Source organism: Crocodylus siamensis, chromosome 3, assembly GCF_052110815.1.
Source record: "Crocodylus siamensis isolate JL-2025a chromosome 3, ASM5211081v1, whole genome shotgun sequence".
NCBI classification, from domain to species: domain Eukaryota; kingdom Metazoa; phylum Chordata; order Crocodylia; family Crocodylidae; genus Crocodylus; species Crocodylus siamensis.
In genome coordinates, this window is record NC_143397.1 from 3,997,125 (window position 1) to 4,011,177 (window position 14,053).

The 14,053-nt window shown below is 55.1% G+C and overlaps 1 protein-coding gene across 1 annotated transcript in view; it reads left to right on the top strand.

Moving 5' to 3' along the window:
• Positions 1-5,757: 5,757 nt before the first annotated feature.
• NOL6 (nucleolar protein 6) overlaps positions 5,758-14,053 on the top strand; it is a 54,847-nt gene continuing 46,551 nt past the window's right edge. The window contains exons 1-7 of the mRNA XM_090037606.1: positions 5,758-5,842; positions 7,875-8,102; positions 10,601-10,717; positions 11,070-11,249; positions 11,670-11,838; positions 12,683-12,817; positions 13,416-13,579. Coding sequence (XP_089893732.1) covers positions 5,807-5,842; positions 7,875-8,102; positions 10,601-10,717; positions 11,070-11,249; positions 11,670-11,838; positions 12,683-12,817; positions 13,416-13,579 — 1,029 coding nt within the window. The 5' untranslated portion in view covers positions 5,758-5,806. The remainder of the gene's footprint in view (positions 5,843-7,874; positions 8,103-10,600; positions 10,718-11,069; positions 11,250-11,669; positions 11,839-12,682; positions 12,818-13,415; positions 13,580-14,053) is intronic.

Below are 14,053 nucleotides of genomic sequence, written 5' to 3' on the forward strand. Positions count from 1 at the left end.
ATAAAACCTGTTTCTACTTCCAAGGGGGCAAAGAGGAAAAGTAGCCCCTGAAAGAGCCAGAATCTAGGGAGCAAAATTACCTTCCCCTCTGCTCTGGGCCCAGGACTTCCCAGAGTTAGGCTTTAGTTCACTCTTCCTTTCTGTTATCCCATGCTTCAGTCCATCAATCTGTCAGGATCCTGTGTCTGGCATCCACAGACTGTCCCACAACGAAGCTTTTCTGGCAGGGCACAACAGTGTTTGACATTTATACTTAGTGCAAACAAAGGCTAATAACACTACCTTGCATGCCAAAGGCACTCCTTTAGGAATCAGTGCTGCCTACTGAGCAGAGAAAAGGCAGGGGACTGGGACTTCTGGGTTTTCACCCCGGTTCTACCACCCACCTGCTGTTCCCTGGCCATGAAAGAAGGATCGTGCTCAACAGGGGATTTGAAAGAACTGAACCGTGCCAAGAGGCTGGAGGTTGTTGGAGGAAAAGGGAGGGGATGGGGCATGAATACAGAACTGCAAATACAAATGGATCAGGTGTTGGCCTTGGAGTCAGGACGCTGGGCTCTGTGCCCAGTGCCAGGGTATGGGTAGTCCATCACCGTGTGGGTAGTCCCTTTCCCTCTGTTTCCCCAGCCCTCTAGTTTATATAGGTTGGAAGCCCTTTGGGGCAGAGATGGTCTCATGGGTTACGTTTGTCTGGCAGCCAGCATGAGGTGGCTCTGCTCTTGCTTGGGGGCTGTAGGAGCTGCTATAATGCACGTAGGTAGTAGCAGCATATTATCAATTGAAAGCCATGATTCATTTTTCCTCTGACCCCCGCAGTCTTTCCTGCCAAGTGCAGGGGTCTGGACCCGATGATCTGTAAGGTCCCTTGCAGTTCCTAACAGCTATGAAACTATCACCTCTTCTCCTTCTGCTGAGACTAAAAGAGTAAAACAGTGATGGCTTGTCTGGAGCCAAATATGACATCCATTAGAAAAGACACCTAAAGAGTCATGTTAACTAGCATGATGTTGACTACAGCTGTGCAGCCAGTGTAGAGTCAGTTGAGTCACATTCAACAGTCAGCTGGTCATCCTTACAGTACTTACAAGGCAGATGCCATTGTTTCCATTATACAGATGGGAAAACTGAGGCAAAGAACACTCCTAGGCCAGCTCTGGTGGAATACAGCAGGTTTTAAATAGAGCAATCAGAGACACTGCACCAAGACATCGGATGAGGAAGCAAAAAGCACCAGGAGGTTTGAAATTACCTAGGTTGGAGAGAAGTGAGTCAGACACTGACTCGGGTGACACTAGACCCCGAACAGTTAAAAACAACCACAGGTTAAAATGTGCTGACTCAGAGAGCAGCGAGGTCCTTGCCAGCTGCCTGACAAAGAAGGCTGGGACGAGCTCGCAGCACCATTGCTGGCATGCACAGCACAGGCATGTTCCTCCTCAGCCTGGACATGTGTTTTTCCGTGTGCAGCTGTGAGGACCCGGTCCTGCCTCTCTAGACCCCTTGGCAGGGGCTGGGGTCTCTGCACTGCATGCAGAGCAGATGACTTTCCTGACCCTGGCAGGAGCTTCCTGCAGCTGTGAATGCAAACACTGCCGTGATCGCTGGGGAGCACTGGTGCTGAGTCCCCAGTGCTGGTGCACTCTTATGTGATCAGAGCTCCTAAGAAAGGCAGGGATTAGAGCCTGGAACTCTTCACAACTTGGCAGGATCCTCAGATCAGGTAGGACTAGAGTTGCAGGTGGGGGCCCCATGTCTGGCTCTGAGCCCAGGAAGGAGCGTGAGCTGCTAGCACCCCCCCAAACAATCCTGCTGCTAATGCAGTTTAATTGCAATGTGTCCGGTGTCTTCTGCAGAGACTGCACTGCAGCTGCCTGGCAGAGTTAGAGTGATTCAGAGTTAAGCAGTGGGAGGGCAGTATTAGAAGATGCCTAGTAGAAATAAGCAGAAAGAGAGAGCTGGAGAGGCAGTGAGTGGAGAGGGCTGGGCTGGACCAAGATGCAGGATATCTAGGCTCTCTGCCCATCTCTCCAGCTGCATGTCCCTGGGCAAGTGCCCCCCACGGCTGCGCCCCCCTCTCCACCTTGCCTGCTCAGGCTGATTGCTCAGTGGGCTGGGACGCCAGGACTCAGTGCTCGTAGTGCGCCTGGCACAGTGGCGTCAGACTCTGGAAGTGGGGATTGGGTCCTATGTACACTCGCAGGCAATGGGCCAGCACTAGGACACACCACCTACAGAGCACAGGGGAAGGCCTAGTGACATCAACAGGAGCTATGCCCAGAGATGAGGGGGCAATACAGCCCTTCTGGCGTATTAGCCACAGGTTTGTTGCCTTGTTGCATTCACTCTCGGTGAGAACTGCTCTCCTGCACCTGGTTTTTGTCTGCCTTCCCCCTCCCTGGTTCCCTGCTTCTCGAACCGGTCCTTGTGCGACTCTTCCTCTTTTCTCTGCAGCAACTTCTGAATCCCAGCCCAGCAGGCTTCCCTCCTTCCCTGCTCCCCAGCCAGGGATGACGGTGTAAATGTAGACGTAGAAGTGCTGTGGGCATTGATACTCCAATGAGAGCACCAAGGGGCAGGGAAAGTGCCCCTGTAACTGCTTCAAACTGCCTTCAGACTCAGGCAGACATCAGTGTGTTGGTTACATTTCATTCACATATAGGAAGTTATATATCCTGCCGGCGGAGGGACTAGGGACTTAACTGTCTAAAAACTCTGAATATGCCACATAGGCCACATGAAGACATTCAGGCTGAGTCCAGCCCACGAGCCATATGCTGGATGTGCCTGACTTAGCACAGCAGGGCTCCAAACTCATCTGGGACTTCCAAGTGCTACTGTAGGAGTAAGGGTGTCAGTAGCAAAGCAGGTTTTATTTTTGCCGTCTTGTCGTGTGTCGTGAATATGCCAGCATAGTTTTCTGAGGAAGAGATGCTTCCTGTCTCACGTCCTCAGTCTGGTTTCTGCAGAAACCTAAGGAAGGCTCAAGCTGCCAGGTTTGGATGTGGCTTGACAATCTGAATGATAAACTCCTTGGGCCCTAGTCCAACTTCTTTTTCATTGGACAGCAGGACCTCCCATCTCTGATGGTCCCAATACCATGACCGATATCCCCATTTTACAGAAAGACCATCTAAATCATGGAGAGTTGAAACGACCTTCCCAAGGTCACATGAAAATCCACCTGAAGAGCTGGGATTCTCAGATCATACAACTCTTTCATTTGTGCCCTATTCTCTACAGGACAGTGCCAGCCTGGGCTTTTAAGCCCTCTGAAAGCCAAGGGGTGGGTTGATGCAGGGATTCACCCAGTCCCATGTCAAAACCAGGGAGAAGCAATTTTAAGTCGATATTCCCCACCCCTGAAAATATGCACGTGTGCTGCAGCCAAGTGGACCAGATTGCACTGTGTGCAAGCTCCGCTGGGCATTTGCCAAGTCGAGTCAGGCTGCTGCAGCCCGTCCTTTGTGCTCTCAGCAGGTTATATACAGGATGTCCACACAAATTAATCATGAAACGCCAGGCTCAGGTTCTGCAGAGCTCAGTCAGCTGCTGGGCTCTTGCTGCAGGGATACAGGCTAGCCTGACAGCAGCTTTGGAAACTGAGCCCGTTTTTATTTATTGGCAAGAATTCTGCCCACCCTTCAATTTTCAACCCTGTGTGTGTGTTTCCATAACAACTCGAGATGGCCCCTCACATCAACAATCTTATACCATCGCTGTAACTGCAATACCTGGTGGGGACTCCTCGAGTACCGATCCTCACGATGTCTTTGGGAAGTAATTCAATATACTGTCCTCTGTGTTACAGGCAGGGCACTGAGGCCCATGATGGCTAAGCGATTAATCCATTTTACATGGGAAGTCTGTGGTAGCGCAGAGGTTAAACTCAGATCACAGGTGAAACCTCTAACCACTAGGTTACCCTTCCTTTGCATACTTTCAGGTAGTGGGAGGTGGTGGGGAGGGAATACCTGGATTTCAGGTGCCAGCATCACACATGCTATTATGGCTTCTGCCCCCGTTGAAATCCCAAAATGGAAAGGGCATATGTTCCAGACCCAGGCCAGATATTGCCCAGAACAGTAGCTGCCTTGCCAACTGCAGGTCTTCTTGCAAGATCACACCTTATCACCAGGCCAGCCCGTGAGAGCTTGGCACCCTTCCCTACTCGATGCCCGTTAACACCAAACCTGAACTCTAGCTAAACCCCTGAACACAAACACTCCATTAATGACCACAGCATATGCTGGATTGAACATCTGAGTCCAATACATTTGTTAGTCCATGTAATAAATACTCTTCTCCCTCAAAAATCCCCTGGAAATGATGCGGAGGCCTATTAAAAGCCTGGCCAGCCTGATTTCATGACTAAGAGACACCGGAGTCAAATTCTAGGTAATTGGATCCTAATGGTCTTATGTGACAAGCGCTGGCAGCAAGCAAACAGGTTTGCAGGGCGAGTGCATCATCAACCCGAAACGCCCAGCAACTCCACGGGGACGCCCATATCTCACAAGGGTTAAAAAAGAATCAGCGGATCCAGGCATGGTCTATAAAAAAAAAAGAGCCATCTGGGTTGTCATCCGAGGTTTAGTTTAAAGCGAGTGAAACTGGCACTTCCCAGCCTAGAGAAGGTCCAGAGCGGGGCGGCGAGGACGACGAGCTGCAGGGGGGGACTTCCATCGGAGACTTGAGAGGCCAGGCCTGTTCTGCTTAGAAAAGAGCGGGGATGTGAAGCAAACAGGCTGCGAGTTTAAACCGAAAAAGGATGTCCTTTTGAATCCGGCGCGTCGGCCAAGGGTGGGATTCCTGCCCACCCGCTGCGGCGGGGGCGGAGAGTTCAGCCAGATTCCCCGCGGGGTTGGACACGTCCCTGGAGGAAAGGAGCAGGGCAGCAAGGGGCACGGCCTCTGCGTCGGAGCGTCCTAGATCCTAAATGCTGGAGGCTGCGAGTGAGAGGGGAACAACGGGGACACAACCCCGGTCAGACCCGGTCCCTCTCCCTTCCCGTCCCCGCGGGACTGGGCAGGAGACGGAGCTGGGATAGGGCTGGACCAGGTAGGACACCTGAGCACCCCCCCAAGGCGGGGCAACTGGGAGGGGCAGGGGGGCAGCTCCCATCCCTCTGACTGTTGCCATGGTTACAGGCACCTCTGGGCTGGGGCCCTGCCTCCTGGGTCCATTGCCATGGTTACAAGCACTTCTGGGCTGGGGCTCTGCCTATTGCCATGGTTACAAGCAACTCTGTGCTGGGTCCCTGCCTCCTGGGCCAGTTGCCATGGTTACAAGCACTTCTGGGCTGGGGCCCTGCCTGTTGCCATGGTTACATCATCTCTGTGCTGGGTCCCTGCCTCCTGGGGCCTATTGCCATGGTTGCAAGCACTTCCGGGCTGGGCCCCTACCTCCTGGGCCTATTGCCATAGTTACAAGCACCCCTGAGTGATGCTGGGGCCACGCTGCCTTGGGAGGAGGGGCTCCAGGGAAACTGAGGCAAGGGCCTGCGATGCGCTGGCCCCAGGGCGCCCCCCCCAGACAGAGGAAGGAGCAGCAGCCACGATACAAGGTGCTAGGGAACGGCGGGCGGGGGGGGGGCAGTTGCCGACGGCGTAAAAGCGTCGCAAAAATCCGCCGGAAATCGAAAGGCTTCCTGCGACCTCTCAGGCAAACTTGCTCAGTGGGCGGGCCGTGAGAGCCCTCACAGGCTCGATGGACCAATGGGAGCGGAGGGTTAGCGCCTCGGCCAATCGGAAGCGGTGGCGCGGGCGCTGGCGGCAGCAGGGGCGGCTGAGCCGCACGTGGGGCCGGGATGGAGGCGGCGCGGGGCGCGGGGCGCAGCGAGCAGGTACCGGAGGGTTGTGGGGGCCGGGTCTCGGGCGGGGCGGGGGTCTAGCGCGGGATAACGGCCCCGTGCATACGTGTAGGGACGGGGGTGCCCACGGGCACGCACTCCCCGCGCACACGCGTGTGTACCCAGGCTGCACACAGACGGGCCGGTGCACGTGCTCACCCCCGGGCACGCAGGTGTGCATCCGTTGCCGTGCGCGCGCACGCGTGATCTGTACTGCACGTGCATATGCCCGGCGTCGTGCAGTCACACGTGTGCAAGGACGCGGGTGTGCACAGCCACACGGACGTGTGCTCACCCATGCACATAGACATGTAAGCACTTATGCACATGTGCAGTTGTATGTACACATCCAAGTGTCCAAGTGCATGGACCTGCACTCACTCATGCAGACAGACGTGTACACACAATTGCCCACATACGTGCACAAGCATATGGATGGGCATTCAGTCACGTGCACAGATGTGTATACACATAAGGACATGGATATGTCTGGGTATGTAAGTGCAGTTGCTTTGTACACACGCAAGAACACAGACATGTATACACATAAATGTGGAAATGTACTCACCCATGCATGCAGGTGGGTACATGCAGTTGCTGTTTGTGCACACATATGCACATGTTAATGCAGTCACTCATGTACATCTACAAACATGCGTTCCCCCATGCGTACAGACACGTGCACACGATCACCCATGCAAATGTACTAGCATGCAGATGTGCATGCACAAGCGCGTGCACTTGCATGTATAGATTGGAGGATTGGACCAAAGGGAATCTCATGGAGTTCAACAAGGACAAGTGCAAAGTCCTGCACTTAGGAGGGAGCGAGCCCCTGCACCGGGACAGGATGAGGGGGACTGGCTGGGCAGCAGCTCTGCAGAAAAGGACCTGGGGGACAGGGAATAAGAAGCTGAACAGGAGCCAGCAGTGTGCCCTTGTTGCCCAGAAGGCTCCTGGCATCCTGGGCTGCATTGGTAGGAGCATTGTCAGCAGATTGAGGGCAGTGATTCCTCTCCTCTGTTCAGAACTGGGGAGGCTCACAGTACCATCTGAGCCCAGCTATCCAGCCAGCTTTCTCTCCACTTCGCAGTCCATTCATCCAACCCGTATGTCCTTGGTGTGCTTGCAAGACTGCTGTGGGAGTCCATATTAAAAGCCTTTCTCTCCTGTGCTCCAAACCTGCTCCCTGTCATTCCCTTACCAGGCCCCAGGTTCTTGGTCTGTGGGAGCTGATGAATCGCAGATCTCTGGTGGTGTTCTCTAAGCCATTCATGATTGCATTTGTGTGGCAGTGCCAGTTCCTGACCCTCCATGTACTGGGTGTCGGTCCTCTCACTAGGGCTCCTTGGTCCTTGCCTGTTCTGTTGAGATGGCTATGAAGGGGTCCAGTGTGGGCCAGCTCTGGTGGTGGGTAAAGTCCTAGTGAAGTTGGGCTGGAAGGGACCTCCAGAGGTCACATCTAGTGCAGCCTCCTGCCTGGGGTAGGATTATTCCTGGCCAAACCAGTCCAGACACATCTGCTGTCCAAGCTCTTAGCAAAGCAACACAGTCAACTCTGACACAGTCCCAGACATCACACCCGAACCTGCCGCAGGGAAAGCAGGGGGACTGCGGCGGCCACCATCCTGTTGCTGCCAAGGGTGTTCATATATGCTTGCAAGATGCCCAGTAAAGGACATGCCCCCCACTAGAGAGAAAGGCAGACCCCCCCCCCAGTCCATACCAATCTGACCATGGAGTAGAATTCTTTCCTGACCCCAAATGCAGTGTAAGTCTGACCTTGAGTGGAAGGGCAAGACCCTCTAGCCACGAGCCTCTGGGTTTAAGTCCCAGCAGGGCATGTGACAAAACCCAATCCCCAGTAAAATCATGCAGAGGGCTAAAGCCATCAGCTCACATCTCAGCTTGAACTTGTTGACTGCCGGTGAGCATGGGAGTGGTGGTTGCCAGGGCTTGCTCTTCCGCCCTGTAGGGTTTGTTCACAGGCTTGTAGTCAGCACAGGCTGTTTCTCTGTTATCTCAGGTGGTCAGCAATGCCGGGGGAGATGTGGAGGCTGTGGAGGAGGAGGAGAATCAGGACGTCAGCAAGAAAGGCAGGCGCCAGGGGAAGAAGAGGGTGTCTGCTCCAGATGGTGTCCTGCAGCCAGTGAAGCTCAGCCGAGCCGACCTGTACAAGCCACCCACCAACGAGGAGCTGAGCCAGCTGAAGGAGACGGAGAACCTCTTCCATTCCAGCCTCCTTCGCCTGCAGGTCAGGGGCCAAGGGACCTTACTGGTGCTCTGCTTACACTGTCAGCCCTGTGCTGCGTATTGGGAGGTTTGGGAGGCAGCAGGATGGAGTGAAGGGGTCACAGCCCTGAGAGCTGTGAGGCCCCATTCCCAGCTCTGCCCTGACTTCCCCAGCTTTGATATCTCTCTGCCCCCCTGTGCAATGGGCACAGTAACCTTGACCTCCCTCGCAGGGGGTGAGGAGGCAGGCTGCTGAGTCCATAGCTCCAGGGCCAACAAATCCTCCCTGTGTTGTTAGGAAAGCAGAGCTGGTTGAAAAATGTGGGGGGAAGGTGGGATTCTGAAATACTTTCTGCTGCCCCTCTCTTTTCTCTTCTGGAGCCATCGTTTCTGTGATGATTCTTTGCCCAACTGAGTCACCCTTGGTCCAGTTTTGTGAGGCATAAAAACAAGAATTGCCATTTACTGGGTCAGACCATAATCTTGCCCAGTCTCCCGTGTCACACAGCGGCAGATGTTGAAAGGGAGAGCGAATGGCGTCTAACTAGGGTTTTTTCCCCTGTTCCTCTCCCACTTCCAGCCTCTAGCATTTAACATCTAGGATGCTCTGATTCAGCAGCCATGCCTGTCACTGCCACACTCCATAGCAACCGATGCCCTTTTCCTCCAAGAATGTGTCCAGTCCCTTTTTAAACGTGGCTAAACTGTCAGCTCCCCGCACGTCTAGAGGCCACGAGTTCCACACTAATGACACGCCGGGAAAACAGCTTCCTTGCGTTAGTTTTAAACTTACTACCGACTAGTTCCTTTTTGTGTGACCTCTAGTTCTCATGTTGCAAGGGAGAATATTGACTTTCTCCTCACCCCTTAGCATTTTGCAAACCCTTTTCATGTCCCCCCACTCAAGTGTCTCTTTTCTAAACTGAACAGGCCTGGCCTCTTGAGTCTCTCTTCCTATGCAAGCCCCTCTATACTACTACTCATCCTTGTTGCTTTTCTCTGCACGTTCCCTAGTTCTTCTCTTCCCTTTTTGAGGTCTGGGGACCAGAACTGAGCAGTGTATTCTTGGTGTGGATGCACCAAGAGGTGATGTTTTTCTTGAAAGTGCTGCTGTTAAGGTGGCTCAGTGCTTCTAGCCTAGTAGTTCCTAATCTCTTTAGACTCAAGGCACCCCTTGGAAACGGCTAGCTTTGAGCTTTTGCTTGTTTCTTGACTAAATACTATACCACTTCTGTTGCAAAAAAGTGTAGCAAGCTGAATGATTTTGACAAGCTGGATTCCTTTTGGAAATCTCTAGGTTTTATTTGTGAGTCATGTAGGTGGTCGCATATCTTACATAGCTAATATTGTGTAGCAGCCTTAAAAGGATTTCAAGGCACCAGGGTGTCAGGGCCTCCTGGTTAAGAATCACTGGTTTAGCCTCTGATTGAGTGTGGGGTTTTCCTGGGCCTGCCATTTGGACTGTGCAGGGTCCTGAGGTCCACTTTGGGGATCTGCTTGTAGTATCAGGGCTGGTTTCCACGTTTTGTGGGTGTTGGGAAAGAATTGGACAGGAGTCCCTGGACTTGTTGGGAACATAGCAGGTGCTGTGGGGTATGGAAGAGTTACCTGTGGGCAGGAGACCATGTCAGTGCGGGGAGAAGTTTCTTGTACTTTTGAGAAGCAGAAATAGAGCATCTTGTGTAGAATTGGGGGCCCTCTGGAGAGTGGCTCAGGTTGATAGTGTCGGAGGGCTCCACTTCACATCCCAGTGGATGCCTGGATGGAAAACCAGCAACTACAGAACGAATATAAGAGGCCTAACGCCAGGGCTAGCTTGGTGAAAGAGATTGGCAGGGGGTCAGGCGAGACGACTAGAGGCTTGGCCTTGGAGGAACAGTTCTGACTCGTAGGCTGTTTCTCTGCGAGTTTCAGGTCTGGGCGGGCAAAACATTTACACTGGGGTATCTTGCATTGGTTTGTGCCCTGATGTAAATTGCCTGGGAGCAGTGATTATTCTGGGATAAGCTGGAGACGCACGATGTGTATGCTGGTGAGACTTGCACCAGCCTTGTTTACTGTTTCACCACGAGGTAACGCTGCCCTGGACTCGGGTTACCTTGGTGGAGGGCCCTACACTGTGTGTCTGCTCCTCTTAGTCCAGCATAAAGGCTGATTACACCAAAATAACCCTTTGGTGTATCCGGGCCCTGGCATGGCCAGGCACACCAGCCTGCGGCTCTCTTTTGGAATCAGTGGTGTGTCTGGAGGCATCCGTGTTGCTCGGGATGGAGCAACAGCAACAGGAGGAGGTGCGAGATGCCATGTGTCTGTGGTGGTGCTGGGGGGAGGCGGGGGGGTCGGTCTTACACAGCCATATCAGCTGGGCATCCAGTCAGGAGGGAGCTGCTGATGGTTGGAGGACAGAGGGTTAGGAGTTACTCCCCCTTCATCCTTGAGGAGAGAGCTTTACCCCCTATTACTGCCTGGGGGTGGATAAAAAGCAGCTGTGAGCCCAGCCTGCCCTTCCTTCTTTTGCAGATCGAGGAGCTCCTGAAGGAGGTGAGGCTGAAGGAGAAGAAGAAGCAGCGGATTGACGCCTTCCTCCATGAAATCAACACCCTGCTCAGCACTGTCCCTGAGACCGCTGAGGCGGACGTAGGTTCCCGGGACAGCTGGGGCAGGGGGCAGCACTGTGGCTGCTTGTAAAGGGGCCAAGTCAGCAGCTTGGCCCTTTGGGTACCCTGCTCAGGGCTCACCCTGCAGAAAACCTGCTTCCTGGGGTGCGTAAGCCTGTCCCCAAGAGGCCCTGAAGTGGCACTGGAGTGTGCAGGCAGGGAATCCAGGAAGCGGGGACTGGATCTCAAGCCCCATGGTTCAGAGCCCTGTTCTCTCCCTTCCATGGCTGTATTTGTGGGTGATGGGTTGAAGCTGCCCTCCCTGGTGCCCGGGTGAGCCTGGCAGCTCTGGGGGCATTGGGTTATCCCTCACTCCTTTCTCCCTTCCCCAGATCACTGACCAGACTTGGCTCCCCAAGCATGTGAGAGTCCCGTTGCTGCAGGTGCCTTTCGGCGTGAAGGGGAAGTTCCATTTCCTGCCTCCGGCTGCAGTGAAGGTGGTGGGGAGCTACCTGCTGGGCACGTGTATCAAGCCGGAGATCAATGTTGACGTGGCTGTGACGATGCCAAGGGTGAGCCTGAGCATGCGAGCTCCCAGCATGCATGGGGTTGGTGCGGTGCCACCATCCCCCAGTCTGTGACCTCTTGCCCAGTGTCTTGCCTTGAGGCCGGGTGCCATCACAGGCTGAGGTTATCTGCTGCAAACAGCTCCTGACAGGCCAGGTGTGGCCCCCAGGTGCTTTCTCTGTCCCTGATACCCCTGGGTTTGAGCTGAAATCAGCTGCTAGAGTCAGCAGTCAGTGGAGCAGCTCTGTATTGCTCCACATGGTCCTAACTGGGTGGTATCAGGGGTGGTGCCGTGCACCTCACTGTTGCTCAGCTGGCTGCGGTCTTCTCACCCCAGAGGTGGCTGCAAGTTGGCAGCATGTCAGCATCTCTGGCTTGAGGCATGCGGTGGGTGGAAACTATTTCTGCTGCTCTTTCTTGCTCAGGAGATCTTCCAGGACAAAGACCACCTGAACCAGCGGTACTACCGGAAGAGGGCCCTGTACCTGGCTCACATCGCGCAGCACCTTGCCAAGAAGCAGCTCTTTGGCAGCATCAAATTTGCCTACGCGAACAGCAACCACCTCAAGCCCGTCCTGCTCCTTCGGCCGCAAGGTACCAAGCTGGGGGCCTCTCTGCGCTTCCTCACTGGGTCTGTAGCATTACAGAGCTTGGAGAGTGGGTTGAACTGTTGCACCAAGCAGTGCCTGGACTGGTGGGGCTGGCCTGGACTGCCCCCATGGCCTGAAACTGATACCAGCCCTAGCAGAGAACAGGTCTAGGGGTCAGTCCTTGAGTCTCACCCTCATGGCCTGACTGGTGCAGTTTGTGTGACTAGAAAAGCAAAGGCAGAGGTGGGGGAGACTAAGGGGCTTTGGAAGTGGCTCATGCCCTCTGCAGAGCTTTGATGGGGCTGGGGAAGGGAGTCACGGACTTCCCAGACTCCCTCTAGCTCCACAGGGGGATGTTTGGCTGCACTGGTGGAGGGCTGGAGAGCAGTGAGCCCAGCCATGATGTGCCTGGTCTGGCTGGACTCCCTGCTCTGCCTCTGCAGTGCCCGCGATTTCCCTGAGCTGCAAATGGCCCCTTCTTGGCTTGAGGCTGTATTAATCCAAGGGTGTACTCCCCGTGAGGCTGCTGAGTCCTGCATTGGTAGGACAAGGCCCTTGGCCAGGCAGAGGGCCATGAGGGTTGGCAGCGGGGAGAGCAAAGGGAGGCCGTGGAGCTGTGAGAGGCACCTGAGAGAGGAACTGCTTTGTTGGCAGCCCTGGCCTTGGGCATGGGGTGTTGGGGGATCTGAGCTGGGGGCATGGGGAGCTCTGGGAGCCCCCAGGGGATGTGGCACAGGGGTGCCTGGAAGATCCAGAAGTGGAAAAAGCCCATCCAAGGCCAAGGGGATGCTGCCTGTCTCTGAGCTGATGCCCGTGTTTACCTCTACTCCACCTTCTTGTGCTTGCAGGCAAAGACGAGAAGCTGGTGACTGTCCGACTCTATGCCTGCCCTGCCTCAGGCTTCTTCAAGCCCAGCCGCTTCCATCCCAGCAAGAACAATGTCCGCTTGGCCTGGTTCCTGGAGCAGGCTGCCCCCGGGGAAGGTAGGGTCAGAAAGCATGGAACAGGGGTCTCCAGGCTGTGGCCTGGCTTGAGGGAGGAGAACTGGGCATGCTGGTTTCTCTGAGGGGTGGGCATTTGTGGGTGGATAAAGGTCAGGGCTTTGGGACTTGGCCGGTGTGGTAAGGGTAGGTGGGTTCTGCAGCCAGCAGCATGCAGCGATGTGGGTGGTGTTGCATCCCGCCACCTTTGACTCCTCCAGCCTGAATGACCAGGCACCCACTTATAGTAGGAGCACCTTGAGCATAAGCCTGGCATGTGACTTGAGCCTGTGCCCCTGCAGCCCTAGTGAGATGCCTTTCCTGCCCTGCCTTTGTGCCTTGCTGCTGTATAAAGCATCTGCGTGGCCAGAGAGTGTCTGCCCCATGGTGCACGCTGCAGCCTGGTGGGGTGTGGCAGGGCTGAGAGGGTGGGAGGCTTCCATGTGCTGCACTCTTGGATGCTGATGGGGCTCCTCAGTGACACCAGCTGTGTGCAGGAGCTGGCTCCTGCACTGATGCTGGATGGGGAAGCAGAGGGTTCATCTGGTTTCCACCTGTCAGAGCCTCTCCTAACTGGTGGTGCTGGTCTGTTCCCCCTCAGGAGCCACCGAGCCCCCCACCCCGCACTACAACAACTCCTTCCTCTGCGACACGGTGCTGGAGTCTCACCTCCACTTCCTTTCTGGTGCGGCTGCTGACTTCCCGGGCATGAGGGACGGTGTGGCCCTCCTCAAGGTCTGGCTGCACCAGCGGGAGCTGGACAAGGTAGGCTGGCGGCCAGGGCTGGCCCTCTCTGCTTAGTGCCTTCCCCTGGCTGGGGGATGGCTTGGGCCTAGGTGTGCAGGGCCCTGCTGCCTCAAGGGTCTTGCTCTCCAGATAGCCATTAGGCCTCCCCTGCCCCAGGCAACTGCCTTGAGTCGGGCTGGCCTTCCCGTTTCTGTGAGGGAGTTGGAGCTCTGTGGCTTCATCCCAAACCCTTTGTAGCGGGGCTGGGTCCCACAGGGAAGCGGGATTGGAGGTGACACAAACCTTTGGATCACAGAGTGCCATATGCTGTCCTAGGGTCGAGCATCACTGCAGGCAATGCTGTGGGAGTCCCCGGGGTATGAGGAGGGCAGTCTCCCTTCACCTTGTGCACCCAGCTCAGCCTGGGGCTCCTGGGCCTGTCCTTGGCCTCCTGATGTGCTCACAGGCATCTTGTGGGCCTTGCCCCTGTAGGAGGAAAGCCCTGGCCATGAG